Source organism: Accipiter gentilis, chromosome 9, assembly GCF_929443795.1.
Source record: "Accipiter gentilis chromosome 9, bAccGen1.1, whole genome shotgun sequence".
Taxonomy (NCBI): Eukaryota; Metazoa; Chordata; class Aves; order Accipitriformes; family Accipitridae; genus Astur; species Astur gentilis.
Window position 1 is genome coordinate 18595218 of NC_064888.1, and position 14159 is coordinate 18609376.

Sequence of the window (14159 nt, forward strand, 5' to 3'; positions counted from 1 at the left end):
GTGACAGCAGCAGTAAAGGTACTCCAAAGCACAACTGCTGCCAAACCTTCTCTGTCATGTAACAAAACTAGTCAAATACACTGGCAAGACTGCACAAAAGCCTAAGCTGGAAGCTTAAGCCCTGCTCCATCTTCTGCAAAGAAGGTGGCTCAGCTACTCCACAGCTAAAACGTAAACAGAGGCAGTTTACAACAGAGTACTTAACTCAAGAATTTGAGTATGAGGGCAACAATACAGGATGGAACAAGACCTCTAGCAAATCACTAGGACATTTATGGGGGTTAACTCTAATCCAGCACAAACTGGACACAGCTTGCAAACCAGAGATAAAGATTCCTGATCATAAGCTCACCACCTGCCCTATAAAGGGAGCTGCTGTGAACTACAGACTGCAAGACTAAGTATCAAGATACCCTTCTCAGCTATGAGAGACTGTAAGAAGTAGGCTCGAGACACTCCTCTGAACTCAGTAAATCCCTATTCTTAAACGCAAGCACTGTAACTACATGTATTTAATATATTCCACATTAAAAGCATTCACAGCTAGTTATGTTTGACTTTAAGGGACATTATGTTCACAGACCAAACATCACTCATACTTCTATTCTCTCAATCCTATCCTGGAAAAACACACACCAAGTTTTTCCATTACTCTGCATGTTTCTGGACTTAAAATGGATACCTGCCAAGATTTATTAGTCAAAGGCAAAGCAAAATCGGATGCATTTTCCTTCATCTCCATTTAAAATTAAGCCTTTATTTCAGTCATTTTAAGCAGAAACCTCTCAACAACAGATGGGATAAGCAGGCTGTTACACCATTACACTGTTACATTCAGTTGCAGAGATACATCTCACTTCATACAAGTATAAGCAAAAGGTGTGTTTGTGGTTAGGTGTTTCACCCCTTGGGCAAAAGCATCAAGGATCAGTTCTTAAACGTCTCAGGGTGCCAAGTACATAATTCTGCACTCTTTGCATCAAGAGACCACTAGTAACGCATTAAATCTTGCCTGTGGAACACAGGGGGAATTAAACCATTGTGTCATGACATATCTTACCTGACAGAAAAGCACATTCAACTTGCTTGAGGAATTCAACTGTTCAATGAAAACCATCTATATTCAGTGTTGTCGTGGCTGAGGGTCCTTAATTGCACAAAGGCAGAGAGCACTACTTCTTGGATTAAGTTAAAAATTAAAACTTAACTGAGCACTACCCTCGTATCTTAACTCTTAAAATATCTGAGGCACAAGTATGCGTGTGTACTTGTTTTATTCATAATTTGTCTTGGGATACCAAATATATTTCTACTTCAGGTGATTCAACAAAATTGTTGACTTCATTTCAAAACATCCACTGATCCATTTTTCATTCAATGGCAACATCGAATGTTAAAAGGAACATAAAAACAAACATGCACACAATTGTACAGTTTTCATAAATGTCTATTTCATTATTTGTGGGTAGCGCATTAAACAGTTAAATACATTTAAATAATGTTTAAGTGACTGCACTAATGCAGAATTTTAACTAGATGGGTAACCAATTTAACTAGAAACCAGCTAACAAGTAACTGTCTAAATACTTCAAATACAGCTCTTGTTCTAGGTCATCCTTCTTGGAAAAAAAAGCGTGCTGGTCACATTGGAAATACATTTTAAGGCCAAATTCTTCTGATATCCCTTCTCTGCAACAGTTTCTTCGCCTTTTTAAGCCTCCAATTCCAGGCCAAGACCAAGTTTATGGCCACCAGCATTGATGCTCTTTCCATCTATCAGGGCAGACAGTGTAAGCTTCACACCTGTAAGATTTTTAAACAGCATGTTTACAACATACAGAGTAGCTTTCATGCAACTCAACCTCTGTCATTACAAGTCCCATTTGCAGCTCTTTTTCTATTTCATTACTTTCCTCTAAAGATTTCTACAGAAAAAATCTATTTACCCATGAAATCTATTGAAAGGTAGTCATATGAATCAAGCTAGATGCTTTTTGTAAATACCATGTTATACAGTAGATACACAAAGTCTCTAATTGGTAAGTACACAAGAGCTCTCCTTTTCTACATTAAGGTGTGCAAAGAAGGAGGAAAGTTACACATAGAAAGACAGACACTTGTACCAAGGAAGGGATGGAATGAAACTATGATTTTTATTTGTTTTCAAAGAAGGAACTAAGCAATGATAATATAGCATTAACAGGTATTTTCGTATTTAAGCAGAACAAGATAAATTCTAGAGGTTTTTTTACCAAATATGAAGAGCAGAAGTGCATACTTTTGATGATTAATCATTATTTCAAGACCTGCTATCATTCAGGTCAGATATGACTCAAGAAAGCAATGCTAAAAAAAAGACTGCTTTGCACAGCCTAAAGCTAAGCTATCAAACACAATGCAGTCCAATCCTACACAAATCAATGAGGAATATGATGCAGTATTAGATACAGTGGAATTTGTCTTGTTTAGATAAAGGTTTGATGTTCAACATAAGCTACTGTAAAACACCTACTTTGGCTTCTGTTTAGATAAAGGTTTGATGTTCAATGTAAGCTACTGTAAAACACCTACTTTGGCTTCAAGACAAAATTATTCTGAAGGGAAATAGCTCTATATATGGATATAAATGCATAGATGTCAAACATTTTCTTTCTGATGCATAGAAGATATGCATGTGACAAAATTCATGTGATAACCCTTACCTGTCCTCAGGGTCTGGGTGTAACCCACTCCAACTAGACTAGAATTGTTCACTTTTGCCTGAAAAAAGAACCAAGACAAAAGCAATTGAAATGTTGTAACTGATTAGTTCTTTGTCACCATTCAGAAACTAGAGTAACTGTGGCAACTCTGCCATTATCAACATAACTAAATTTTACTTGTTCCTTCAATAACTCTGTGCTTACTGGATTCTCTCTTCCCAGCTATGGTTTAGCCCCCCCAACTTACAGGTGAAGTAGTAACATATTTAAAAGCAGACAGAATGTAAGGGTAGGAAGAACTATTACTGGAATGTAGTTTGGCAGGTGAACTTCCCCACTGCTCCCTCTTCAGAAGGCCATAGCGATTTACCACCACAGTCTCCCAAAACAAGCCACTTCAGAAGAATCCTCCATGTTCATATTATTAAAAAAGAATTAGTATCTTGCAGGTCCAGTCAGTCAAGCAGCAAACATTTCACAGTATCATCATAAACAATACGTGCAAAATTCTTTATCTCCCTTTGCATCACTTCCTCTATAGGACGATTCCAACAATCCAGGTTCAATTCTAACTTTATAACATACAGAAAACTTTTCTGCATACTGCCAGAGTTCTTACTATAAGAACATGAGAGACTTCCCCAAAAATTGGTTTAAAAAAAAATTTTTTGTAAACTTATGGAACTAGACATGAAGGGTTTTATTCAATTTTTTTCTCCTTTTTTTTTTTTTTAAGTCAATACATTAAGTCCTCTAGAGTAGCACAACATCTGACAGTCAGATTCTAAAATGGACTGTATGCAGTTGCTGTATGCAACATTACAGAATTTAAATGCTGGTTTAATTTTAACTGCCTGGATTGTAACAGTAATTCCTACAAGACTTCCTGACTTATTACCTTCTTTTGTACTAATAACACACAGATTCGCAGAAACTGAAAATACACTGTGCTTAGCATCACCCTTTTGGTTAGAGCCATACTTACAGAGATAGAAGCAGTGGAATCCAACTTGTATTTAGCCGCAATGCCAAAGCGAGTGCTGTTGCTACCTGCTGTCCAAGCCAGGTTTACAGCAGTTTCAAGATTGTCACTCACTTTCTGGTAAATTGACCCACCAAATTCTGAACCATCATTGCTAAACAAATTAAGAAAAAAGTTAGTTTCCTACATTTACCTAATTACAACTTTTTCTTTTTTTTTTTTTTTTTTAACTACTTCAAATTTTTATAGAAATGGGAATTCCAGAGGAATTTGAGTTGTTTCACATTTTTTGACAGGAGAAGGGAGAAGAACAAAGGCTTCAGGGCAAAATTAAACTGCAATAATTCATGGGGAGAAAAAAAAAAGGCACTTCAGCATGCTACAGGTAATTCTCACACTGATGTTGAACTAAGTACTTGAATGTAATCCTAGATCACATCCTTACAAAACTAACAGATAAACATTAATAGTTAGGAAACAGGCACTCTGAATTCGAGGATTATTGAATACATATGATATTCCTAAAGAATTAGATGACCTTTTTAAAAATCTGTCACATTGTTTGACATTAGTAAACTGAAACACAACTCTTACAGCCCAGACCATAGTGTTTTGTAGCTTCCTCACATACACCTCAACTTCCACAAACCCAGACACAATCACCACCCTCCCCTTCCAAAAAAAACAAACTTCCACCTCAAAAATCAAATAAGTAATTTCCTAACTAAACGCATTAGAACAATGCCAATTTTTATTAACTTGGATTGAAAACACTATGTTCTTCAGTAGCTTTTGATCAGCTTGCTCTGAAGAACACTTAAGATCTGAAGGCAGCAAGTGTTAAGAAAATACATAAACAAGATGTCTTACATTTGTTCAGTTACACCCTAAGTGTTTCATGCGCTCTTCATCCCAGAGAGGCAAGAAGATGAACCTACTCAAAAAGTCCAAAAGCAAAGCTCTAGTCTTGCTCCAGAAACTACTACTGGCCTACTTAAACAGTGCAACGCTAATTACTACCTCTAACAATCTACCGCCCTTAAATTATAGTCAGATACAATTCAGTGTAATGGGAAAGCTGGAAAAAGCATTATGATCAGTTCTGCATAACTGAACTATTGCACTTCCAATTTGCATGTACCTCAGTATTTAATAAGCTGTAGCATATATTATGCTGTAAGTGCTAACAAGCCACCAGTATTTACTGTTTTGAAAAAGAGATACGAAGTAACATTTATCATTTATTTCGAGTTTCCTATTGAAAAATGCACTTCACTTCATGGCCTTGCAACCACCTCTTGTTATTTCAAGCATTTGTATTCTGACTAGAAGGAAAGGTAGAGAAAGCCTGCTTCTGTAAATCTGGACACAACTTTCAGTACTTACACATTAGTGTGCAGTTGGAAGTCTCCAGTCTTGTAACCCACAGAGAAGTTATTTCTTGTCAATTTGGATTTGGCACTATCAAAAGTCATCTGATAACCAGCAAGCCAGCCTTCATAACCAAAGACAGCTGAACCATGGATTGCAGGCCCAGCAAAATCAAAGTCAACATCACAACCTAGGTTTAGGCATTCACGTTTATAAGCTGACTTAATTTTACCACTTTTCTTTCTGAAACAGAGAAACAGTTATCTTAAGACAAGGCTTGATCTTCCTCAATGAACTGCCAAATTCGAGCCATATGATTCTACATAATGTATCTAAATGCCACCTACATGCATCCTCTAGACTGGGCCAAAGCAGAGCCAGCCCATTACAAGAGCACAGGGCTACTGCAAACAGGCATTTCCATGCCTCCCGCATTCTTCTAAGTATTTCTACCCCAGAAAACAAGCAAAGTGGGCCGTTGTGAAATGCCCAGTACTAATCCCGTAGAATAAGATATGATGCTAAAGAGCAGAAGCCTTTAGCATTGGGATTTGCTAATTTGGATCAATAGCAAACCATACAAACATCTCTGTCAATACAACAGACCACAAAAACATTTCCTGACCACGGGTGTTGTCACTGCCCTAAACAAGGTAAAAAGGTTAACAATTCTTACCCTGTATTTGGTGAGAAAGTTGTATCAAATGTCAACTTCAAGCCTTTGGCAATCTAATTGAAGGGGAAGAAGATAAGATAAACCTATAAATTCAGTCCTGCTACTTAAATAAAACAAATAAATACTCTCCCAATCTATTACCTGATCTTCAATTGCAATTTCTGTTCCCAGAGTGTTATCTGTGTTCCATTTTTCTGTGAAAGTCAGCCCATACTCAGCCCACTTGTATTTGGTCTCCAAGCTCCCATTCACTTTTCCAGTGTCTGTGTTCGACGAACCAGATGTTGTGAATTCCTAAAAAGGACAGTGTCCACATTATACAGAAGATACATATGATCCTGAAAGCATTACACAGTTCCAAAAGAGAAAATACTTTTATTCAGCAAACACCATGATCTTGTTATTCTATGCAACTAGTTCAACAACATTAGACAGCTTGTGGGAGAAGGGGACATGACATGGACAAGAACTAGATGATCTATGCCCACTCCCCATCTCAACTGCAATGTTTCTGCCACTATTACAAAACGTAAAGGTTTGCATCATAACTCAGAAGCAAGACAGTAGTTACCATAAGTATTCTCCTTAAAAGCAGAAACATGTTCTTGAAATATAAGATTGAGTCTGATACTCCTAATGTGCAAATTAAAAATCAAACCAAGACCCAAGCACACTATAAGGTACATATCACAATTCCAGTAAAATTCTTGAAGGATCACATGGATTTTCATCATTCCAGTCAACCATCTCCAAAGATAAATTATGTACAACTGTAAAATGTCATAGAATGCCATCATTTTTCAAACTGGGGGTAGGTGACAGTTCAGTTTTTTGTTTGGTTTGGGGGGTTTTGTTGCTTTTTAAGAGAGTTCTCAATCTAATGAATGCACCAGCCTTTCACACAAGCCATAGGCACCTGTGTTTTTACTGACATATATGAAATTCCCCTGACACTTTGGTTTAATGACACACAGGAAGAACATTCATGTTGGAATTGTGAGCTAAGGTGACAGTCTGATTTTATGCTTCTGGTAGAGTCTCACTTGGAATTCTTGAAAGTATTTAAAAGTTGCAATATCACTCACACCTCCTTATTAAACTAAGTAGTCCATGTCTCTCACTATTTGGATTCTCACAAAGAACAGAATTAATTTCTGTGTACCACTATTCAGAAATTAAAGGCAATACCTAGTAGAAGTGGAAGTCTTGTTTGCAAATATATGTTAAGGAGCTCTTTTCACTGAAATTTTATTGCCCTTATGATTTAAAAGTTTGTTATTTCAACTCTTAAAAACATATAAATCAGAATTTTGATCTCTGACTTCCTCCAGTATTATTTTCAAATCAACTCCTCACACTCACCTCCCCCAGAAGGAAACACTGATTTGAAATCACAAGTCCTTAAGCACTCATATTCTCACAGCCCAAGACCTACTGCACATTGCAAGGGCACGAGACTGTTCTTTAATGGTGGCTGATCAAATCTAACCATGACCAAGACATTTACTTGTATTATGTTAGTGAACCACTATATCATCCACACAGTTGCGTAATTCTAGTAAGGTCTATTTCTTGGCAAGTGACAGGGACTATGCAACTTGAAGTCCAAAAACCTTCAGCTTTAACTTCTTGCTTTGTGATGGCAACCATTGTAGTAATAGCTTCAGGAACAGCAAATTATTACATTATCTCTGCTTTAAAACATCTACATTACATATATGCCAGCACTTTTTCCTCCTGGAAAGGATGGCTTATAACTGATAGAGGATTCACATGAGAGCTTGGATTTTTCAGAGTTTTACCAGTATTACTGGTAGTCCTCAAAAGAAACAAGCTACAATAAGAACCACTACATCTACAATAGGGCTCTTGCAAACTACGCTTCAGTTGGGATACAGACTTCTAGAAAAAACACAGCATATAACCCAGGCATCTTATTTTTAACAGCCAGTTACACTGTAAAAGCTTCCAGTTATAGGAAAAAAACCAAACACCCAAACTACCTTTATATCTTGCAAGGTTTACTCTAGAAATAGATAGAAGTTACCGGAGGCACTGCTTGCATGACCAAGATATCTTGCATAGAACGTTACTGCAACACTTTAATACCTTTAAAAAGGAGCCAAAGATTCAATGTGCTAATCCAATGTCAACTGCTTCAAACAAGCATCAAGATGTCAGAAATTTCCACCAAATACAAATAGTATCTGTGTCCTATGATTGATATATTAAAATACTTCAAAAATGTGTCAGCTGTTCGTTCACCTTCAGACATAACATGAGGGACAACTAATAAACCTTTTTATTTTATGAAGATTACTAAGCAGTGCAATACCCCTGTTACATTCAGAATAAAGTCAGATCTTTAGGGGCTTCTGAAATTATTTTACACCAAAAGTTTATCTTCATATAACCTATAAACTACTTAAGAGCATCTGGAAGGTGTCCTTTTTAATTAAATATCAGAACATGCCCAGAAAAAAGATATAATGAATAAAAGGTATTTAAACTCACCACTCCGCTTGCAGATTTTGTTTTCACATCCAGTTTCACCAACCCAAAACCTTAACAAACAGAAGTCAAAGTTACACCAGTAGGCTTGAACTAAGACCATGCACATTTTCCAAGAAGCTGGTTTTCTAAGCAGTCTCAGCAGCATGCCACGTATATACATATAGAAAAACAACCATAGGCTGACTTCAGTAACACTCAAATTTTAGATGTTACAGTGGGTAGAGGAGGCCACTTCAGAATAAGCCAGGAGTTCTGCTCTATCATCACCACACAGAAGGTGGGGAGTAGCCTCTCAATTGTACAGTGTACATTTAACTACCAAATGATGACTTCAAGAATAAATTTAGTGACAGAAAAAAATGCATTCTTTTCTGTTCCCAAAAGGGCATCAGCTTTGTAGTCAATGCCACTCAAAGAGCTATCCCAATGCATAATATTTGTGTCTCAGCACCAAGAAGAAATATCTCAAAGTAAAAAACTGTAAAAGTGAAGTCACTAGGAAATACACAGCCATTGGAAGTGTAATCTAAGTAGGTTTTATGGGAGTGTCAATTCACATTGCTATCCTTAGAGCTGAGTGACAGTCTTGGTAAAAAAGCCCCCACATGCATTCCCAAAAAAACAGAAAGAAACAGGACTGTAATAAAGCAGAATTTAACTATGCAACTGCTTGGTATTAAAGCATTTTTAAATGTTGAAGGATTCTTCATCCCAACAGCTATTCCTCTTTCTAATCCAAAAAAGGTTAATGTTGCAGTGGTATATATCCCCCTTCTACATCAACAAATGTTGTGGCACAGATTGGTGAACAAGATGTACTCCCAAATTAAATTACACTTGATGCTTGCATTCTTGCATACTTGTACACCTCTGACATTTATCCGGCTAAAGCAGTAGTATTTAACAGACTTCACATCAAAACAGCTCAAATAAGCCTCCAATGATCTGTTAGTTGACAGTAATGATATAAAAACACCACACCTTCCCCCTCCCCCAAAACACAGGCATTTGAGCACTCAATTTTACATGCAGGCTTAAAAAGGCAATTCATTGCTGCACCACAAACACCATGTTTTATAAAAGGTACTATTCTTACCATATCCTTTATTGAAGATATCTCTGGCAGATTTGCCAAGGTCTACATATGATGGAGGAATCGCCATTGGAACTGAAAGGTAACAGGCTAATTAATAGTGAACATTTTACCACTGCGCACACACACAAAAATGCTACAAAGATACTCTTTAAGGTAGATTCATATATGAAGGCAGTTAATAGACAACTTGGCTCAAACAATTACAGTATTCTGTGAAACACCTACAGATTTTCAGTGATGGTCACTGTGAACACTGAATGTTTTCTCAGGTTAGGTAATCTGCTTGTAGAGAAGAATTACAAGACCACCCAGTTCCCAATTTTTTCAAGTAATTTCTCCATAAATATTTAATTACCAGAAATCAAGTAATAGCGAGTTGGCAGTTACCACCAAAAACCAGGAAACTGGAAATTTGACAAACTATAATGCAAAGAGTTATTTCCTGAAGTTCCACAGCCAAATTTGACAGATGCTTATGAAAATTACACGAAAGGACCTACAAGGTTTTATTTTCAAAAGTAATAGAGTGCATATCTGTTCTGCAACACCATTTACCCCATATTTTAAATGGTGGACATACAATTTTAAAAGGAATGTCTAAGCCATTAACTAACAAGCCATCTGATTAAGTCCCCCCCCAATGTACAAGAGTTTAAGTTTGGCGGTTGTCTTGCCAGTTTAAAACAAACAAGTAGTAGGAGTGCTGGGTCAGTGAGAAAAGCTCTCTTTATAGACGGGGAGCCTCTGGCAATCTCACTGTCATTCAAGACTAGCTATGACCCAGCCTCCCCAGCCCGATGGATAGATATCAGCCTAAGGTCTCATATGGGCCTGTATGTTTTTCCTCTGTGTGAAGATACTCTGTCTGGACCTTCCTTCAGTGTCTGTTTTCCCATGATTTCAACAGCAAAAGGCCACTATTGCAGAGGCACTGTATTTTAAAAGCACAGTATATTTCAAAGAGTTAATGACTCCCCCCATGCTGTGAGAGGGGGTTGGGGAACAACAATGAAACTAACTAGATAAGCACCACAAAAAGGTTAACAAAAGCAAACAAAAATCTTCTCTTATCTTTTCAAACTGATTGGTCACATTTGTTCTGCAGAGAAAGTCAGATTAACATAATCGACTCTTGCGTGGGTGCTTTTTTGGATGGGTTTTTTTGTTTAAGTAAATGGAAAAATATCTTCAGGACCTCAAAACCAACAAGGGCAGTACTCTCACATGTTAACTTTCAACTGAAAGGAGAAAAGATTACTTTCATTTTTATATAGTACTTTTAACCAATATATAAATTTTCAACACCTGGCTACAGAATTGCTTATCTTCTGCAGATCTCCACAAGATCCTAAGTGTATTCAGTAACAGAGGATCAAGGCAAGCTTCCTCCCCTCCCCCTCAAAAAAGTTTATTTCCATCTTTTCATGGCCTTATCTACATAAAGGGAAAACTTTCCTAGAACACCCAATTCAAAAAAATTTCCTTTAGGGCACCATTTCACTAAACAGACTGTTGTTTCAGAATAGCATCCACATAAAAAAAAAAACCACCTACTCTAATTACACCTGCCATATACAGCCTAACTGTATGAACTGCAACTGTTAAAAAAACCCCAAACTATTTTAGCAAGCAATGGCAAGGCACAAGACTGTTTCTTATCCTTCTACAATTTCTAATGCAGTTTTCCAGAGTGCCTTACTCCACCCTCCCTAAACTACAAGAGGATAACTTCAACCTCCTCTGAGCAAAAACGTTTACATTCATAGTTCAACTAAAAAAAAAATACAAAAAAACCTTCTTTAGTAAGTAGTTCTAAACTCTAGAACCAGGTCACTAGAGCAAGACAGCCATCAATTGCTCAAGAACATAAAGTCTGTTTTTCCATAAAGTAATCTGTCCCTTAAAAAACAACAACAACAAAAAAAAAACAAAAAAACAAACAAAAACCAAACAACAAACCACCCTGAACATTACTTAGTGCACTTGAAGCTTAAAAAGGCTTAGCCCAAGTCAAGTCCATAATAAATAAGTCTTGAGGAAAAAAACAAATATATAGCAGAACAGATACTAATCCTGGTGACAAGACATTAAATGATTCCTATTATTTATTAAATAAAAAGCAGCAGGTGGTAGGTAGACCAAGTTACAAGAAAGTGTGGGAAACTGCTTTCCCCTCTAAATGTCTGCTGTACAGCAACTGTACAATTCATTAGCAGTTTGAAATAATTTAGAGATTTAGCTATATATTTTTCGTTTAATGAATAAGTCTCACTAACTAGCATCTCCAGAATAACTATTTCTAGTTTTAAAGTTGTATACTAGTCTTTAGCACAGACATGCTTTTACAGTATAAATAAATGAGCTTTTTACTTTTGTTTTCAATGTTTCCAATCTGACTAGACAACCAACACAGACAACAGATTTATGCTAAGCAGTAATGTCCTGAGAAGTTAACAAACTGGTATCTGTGTCTAAATTCAAAGGACTACTACAGTAAAAAGGATGTTGCCATTTTATCTGGCCTAACTAAGCATCCTTCCCACTGCAAGGAAACCAATGAGTATTTGCCAGACATTCCAGCCTACAGATGCAAGTTTTGTGATAAAAAGTTAAAACAGTGTACAACTGTCACACTGCTGTTCTAATCCTATACTAACAGGGATAGATGAGAACAAAAGGGGAAAGCAAGAGTTAATTTGGGGTATACTAAATACCCGATAAGCCAGTGCCACCATCAGAATGCTCATTAAATGAAAATAGGGCCGCCCCCCCCCCCCCCAAAAAAAATAATCACTGCTGTGTCCTCCAATATTGGCAAGTTACCTAAATTTGCAAATTCTTATAATCAGAAGTAATTTTCTTCAACCTTATTTTGAAGTATCTTTCACCTAATAATTAGAAGTGACTAAAATATAGGTACCATTTAACGACAAGAGGTTTGTTGTGAAAGCAACTATCAGATAATATTATTCCTCATTTCAAAAAACACAGAATCTACTTGAATCAAGTGGGAGCTCCACCCTGATTTTTGTTTCATGCCACCCTAAAAACAGAAGTTTAATTAATCTGTTACTCAAGAGCCACAAGCATGCTTTCTTCTGTAAAAGAAAAAAAACACCCTCATCCTAAGAACAGAAAATGTATTAATGTTATCAGAATTATTACATCAGTTTTCCTTTGAGGTGATATTTCAAACTCTCTCACACCCTGCAATTAAAGGAATGCCAATGAGTTCTATAGAGATTTCTAACAACTTTTAAGATCTCAGAATAGAGGCTAGATGAGGCTATAATAAAAAAAACCCTAAGTACTAATGTAATTTAAAAAAATGGCAGTAACTACACTGAAATTGTGTTCCAGTAGTGTAAATAGCCACAAAGAAATTGGTATTATTCAAAAAAATATTTGGTTAATATATATTGGACATGCCACTGACCTTTAGACTTACACAGCTACTAAAGCTTAAGAAAAAAAAAAAACCCACACCAAACCACCTCACCACCCTTGCTTCAACTCTCTCCCTACTTGCATGGAGATGGGCACACTAGTCTAGTAGCCATAGCTAGACCAACTTAGAGACTCTACGGAGAAGGGAAAGAAAATTACACATCCGAAAGCGAACTTGGTGTTCAGAAACCGAAAGCAGGGGTAAAGCAGAGCCTGCCAGAAGAGAAGGGAACCGAAAGGGAAAACGGGGATGCGAAAAGCCAGGCCGAGACGCGTGGAGAGGCGGCACACCCTTCCAGGGAAGGGCCCGGGCGGCGGCGCCCCGCGCCAGCTCCTTCCCCCGCTCCCAGGCCCGCCGCCGCCGCCAGGCCCGCCGCCAGGGCGAGCGGCGCCCGCTGCCGCTGCAAGGTGAACTCCTCCACGCGGCCATCTTGGGCATCCCGGCCTGACCCCCTCCCTCGCCGCCGCGCCCTCCCCGCCGCCCTTTATGTAACCGCGGCCCGGCCCGGCCCGGGCCCGCACGCCGAGGAGGCGCGGCAGCGGCCACGGCGGCGGAAGGAGGCAACGCGTGCCGAAGACCCCCCCGCCCGCCCCGCCGTTAGCCGGGGCGCGGGGGAAGGCGCCCCCGCCGCTGCCGCCCCCGCGCGGCCCCCAGCCCCGCGTGGCTCCCCTCCGCCCGCTCGCGCACGGGTGAGCCCCGCCCGCTTCCCCTGCCCCCGCGGGGCCGGTGACGGCCCGAGCCGGCACCTGGCTAGCGCGGGAGGGCGGCGGGGCCGGGCGGAGCGGGGCCGGGGGCGCGGGCGGGTCTCGCCGTGAGGAGGCCGCGCTGCTGCAGCCGCTGGCACTGGAGGGCGAAGTGAAGGAGACACCGATCCGCCCGCCCGCCGCCGCCGCGCAGGACCCCAAGGAGCCGGGGCTGCCCCGCCCGCCGCCTACCCCGCCCGCCGCACCGTGCCGCCGGCCGGCCGGAGGCGCCGCCGCCCGCGGCCCAGAGTCGGGGCGGGGGGAGCGGCGGGAGACACCGCGTCCCCCGGCGAGGAGCCGGGCGGGAGCAGGGCGGTCCGGCAGGCGCTCGGAGGGGCAGCCCCGGAGGCGGAGAGGGGTCCTGCTGGAGGGCGGGGCCGCCCCGCGGGGGAGGGTGGTAAACGGCCGCGGCTCGCGCCCGTGGGGTGGGAGTTCTTGAGGCGTGGTGGAGGGGGCCGCCGCCGCCTTCGGGTGCCCCTCTTCAGGGGGAGCGGAGCTGGGGAGGGACAGAGAGGGCCAGGGGAGCCCAGCGCCGCCCGGGGCGGGGGGCGCAGAGGGCTCCTCGGGTGCCGGCTCCTCGGGTGCCGGCTCCTCGGTGGGCTTGTGGCGGCCGCACCCAAGGAGCAT

The 14159-nt window shown here is 40.3% G+C and overlaps 1 protein-coding gene across 1 annotated transcript; it reads right to left on the reverse strand.

The window, feature by feature from the left end:
- Window positions 1-1255: 1255 nt before the first annotated feature.
- On the reverse strand, window positions 1256-13686 carry VDAC2 (voltage dependent anion channel 2). Its single transcript, XM_049811158.1, has 9 exons — window positions 13536-13686; window positions 9342-9413; window positions 8246-8295; window positions 5873-6025; window positions 5732-5784; window positions 5071-5298; window positions 3688-3838; window positions 2703-2760; window positions 1256-1803 (listed from the first exon to the last, which is right to left on the reverse strand). The coding sequence occupies exons 2-9, from the start codon at window positions 9406-9408 to the stop codon at window positions 1712-1714; spliced, it is 852 nt and encodes a 283-aa protein (XP_049667115.1). The 5' UTR covers window positions 9409-9413; window positions 13536-13686; the 3' UTR covers window positions 1256-1711.
- Between the last annotated feature and the right edge of the window lie 473 nt (window positions 13687-14159).

What these genes read in the sequence shown, in the direction of transcription:
- VDAC2 (XM_049811158.1), bottom strand. Translation starts at nt 9,408, where the DNA reads ATGGCGATTCCTCCATCATATGTAGACCTTGGCAAATCTGCCAGAGAT. An exon ending in ACTTTCTCACCAAATACAGG is followed by an intron (nt 5,299 to 5,731) that starts GTAAGAATTGTT and finishes TCTCTGTTTCAG; the next exon opens with AAAGAAAAGTGGTAAAATTA. An exon ending in TTCCAACTGCACACTAATGT is followed by an intron (nt 3,839 to 5,070) that starts GTAAGTACTGAA and finishes TAATTTGTTTAG; the next exon opens with CAATGATGGTTCAGAATTTG.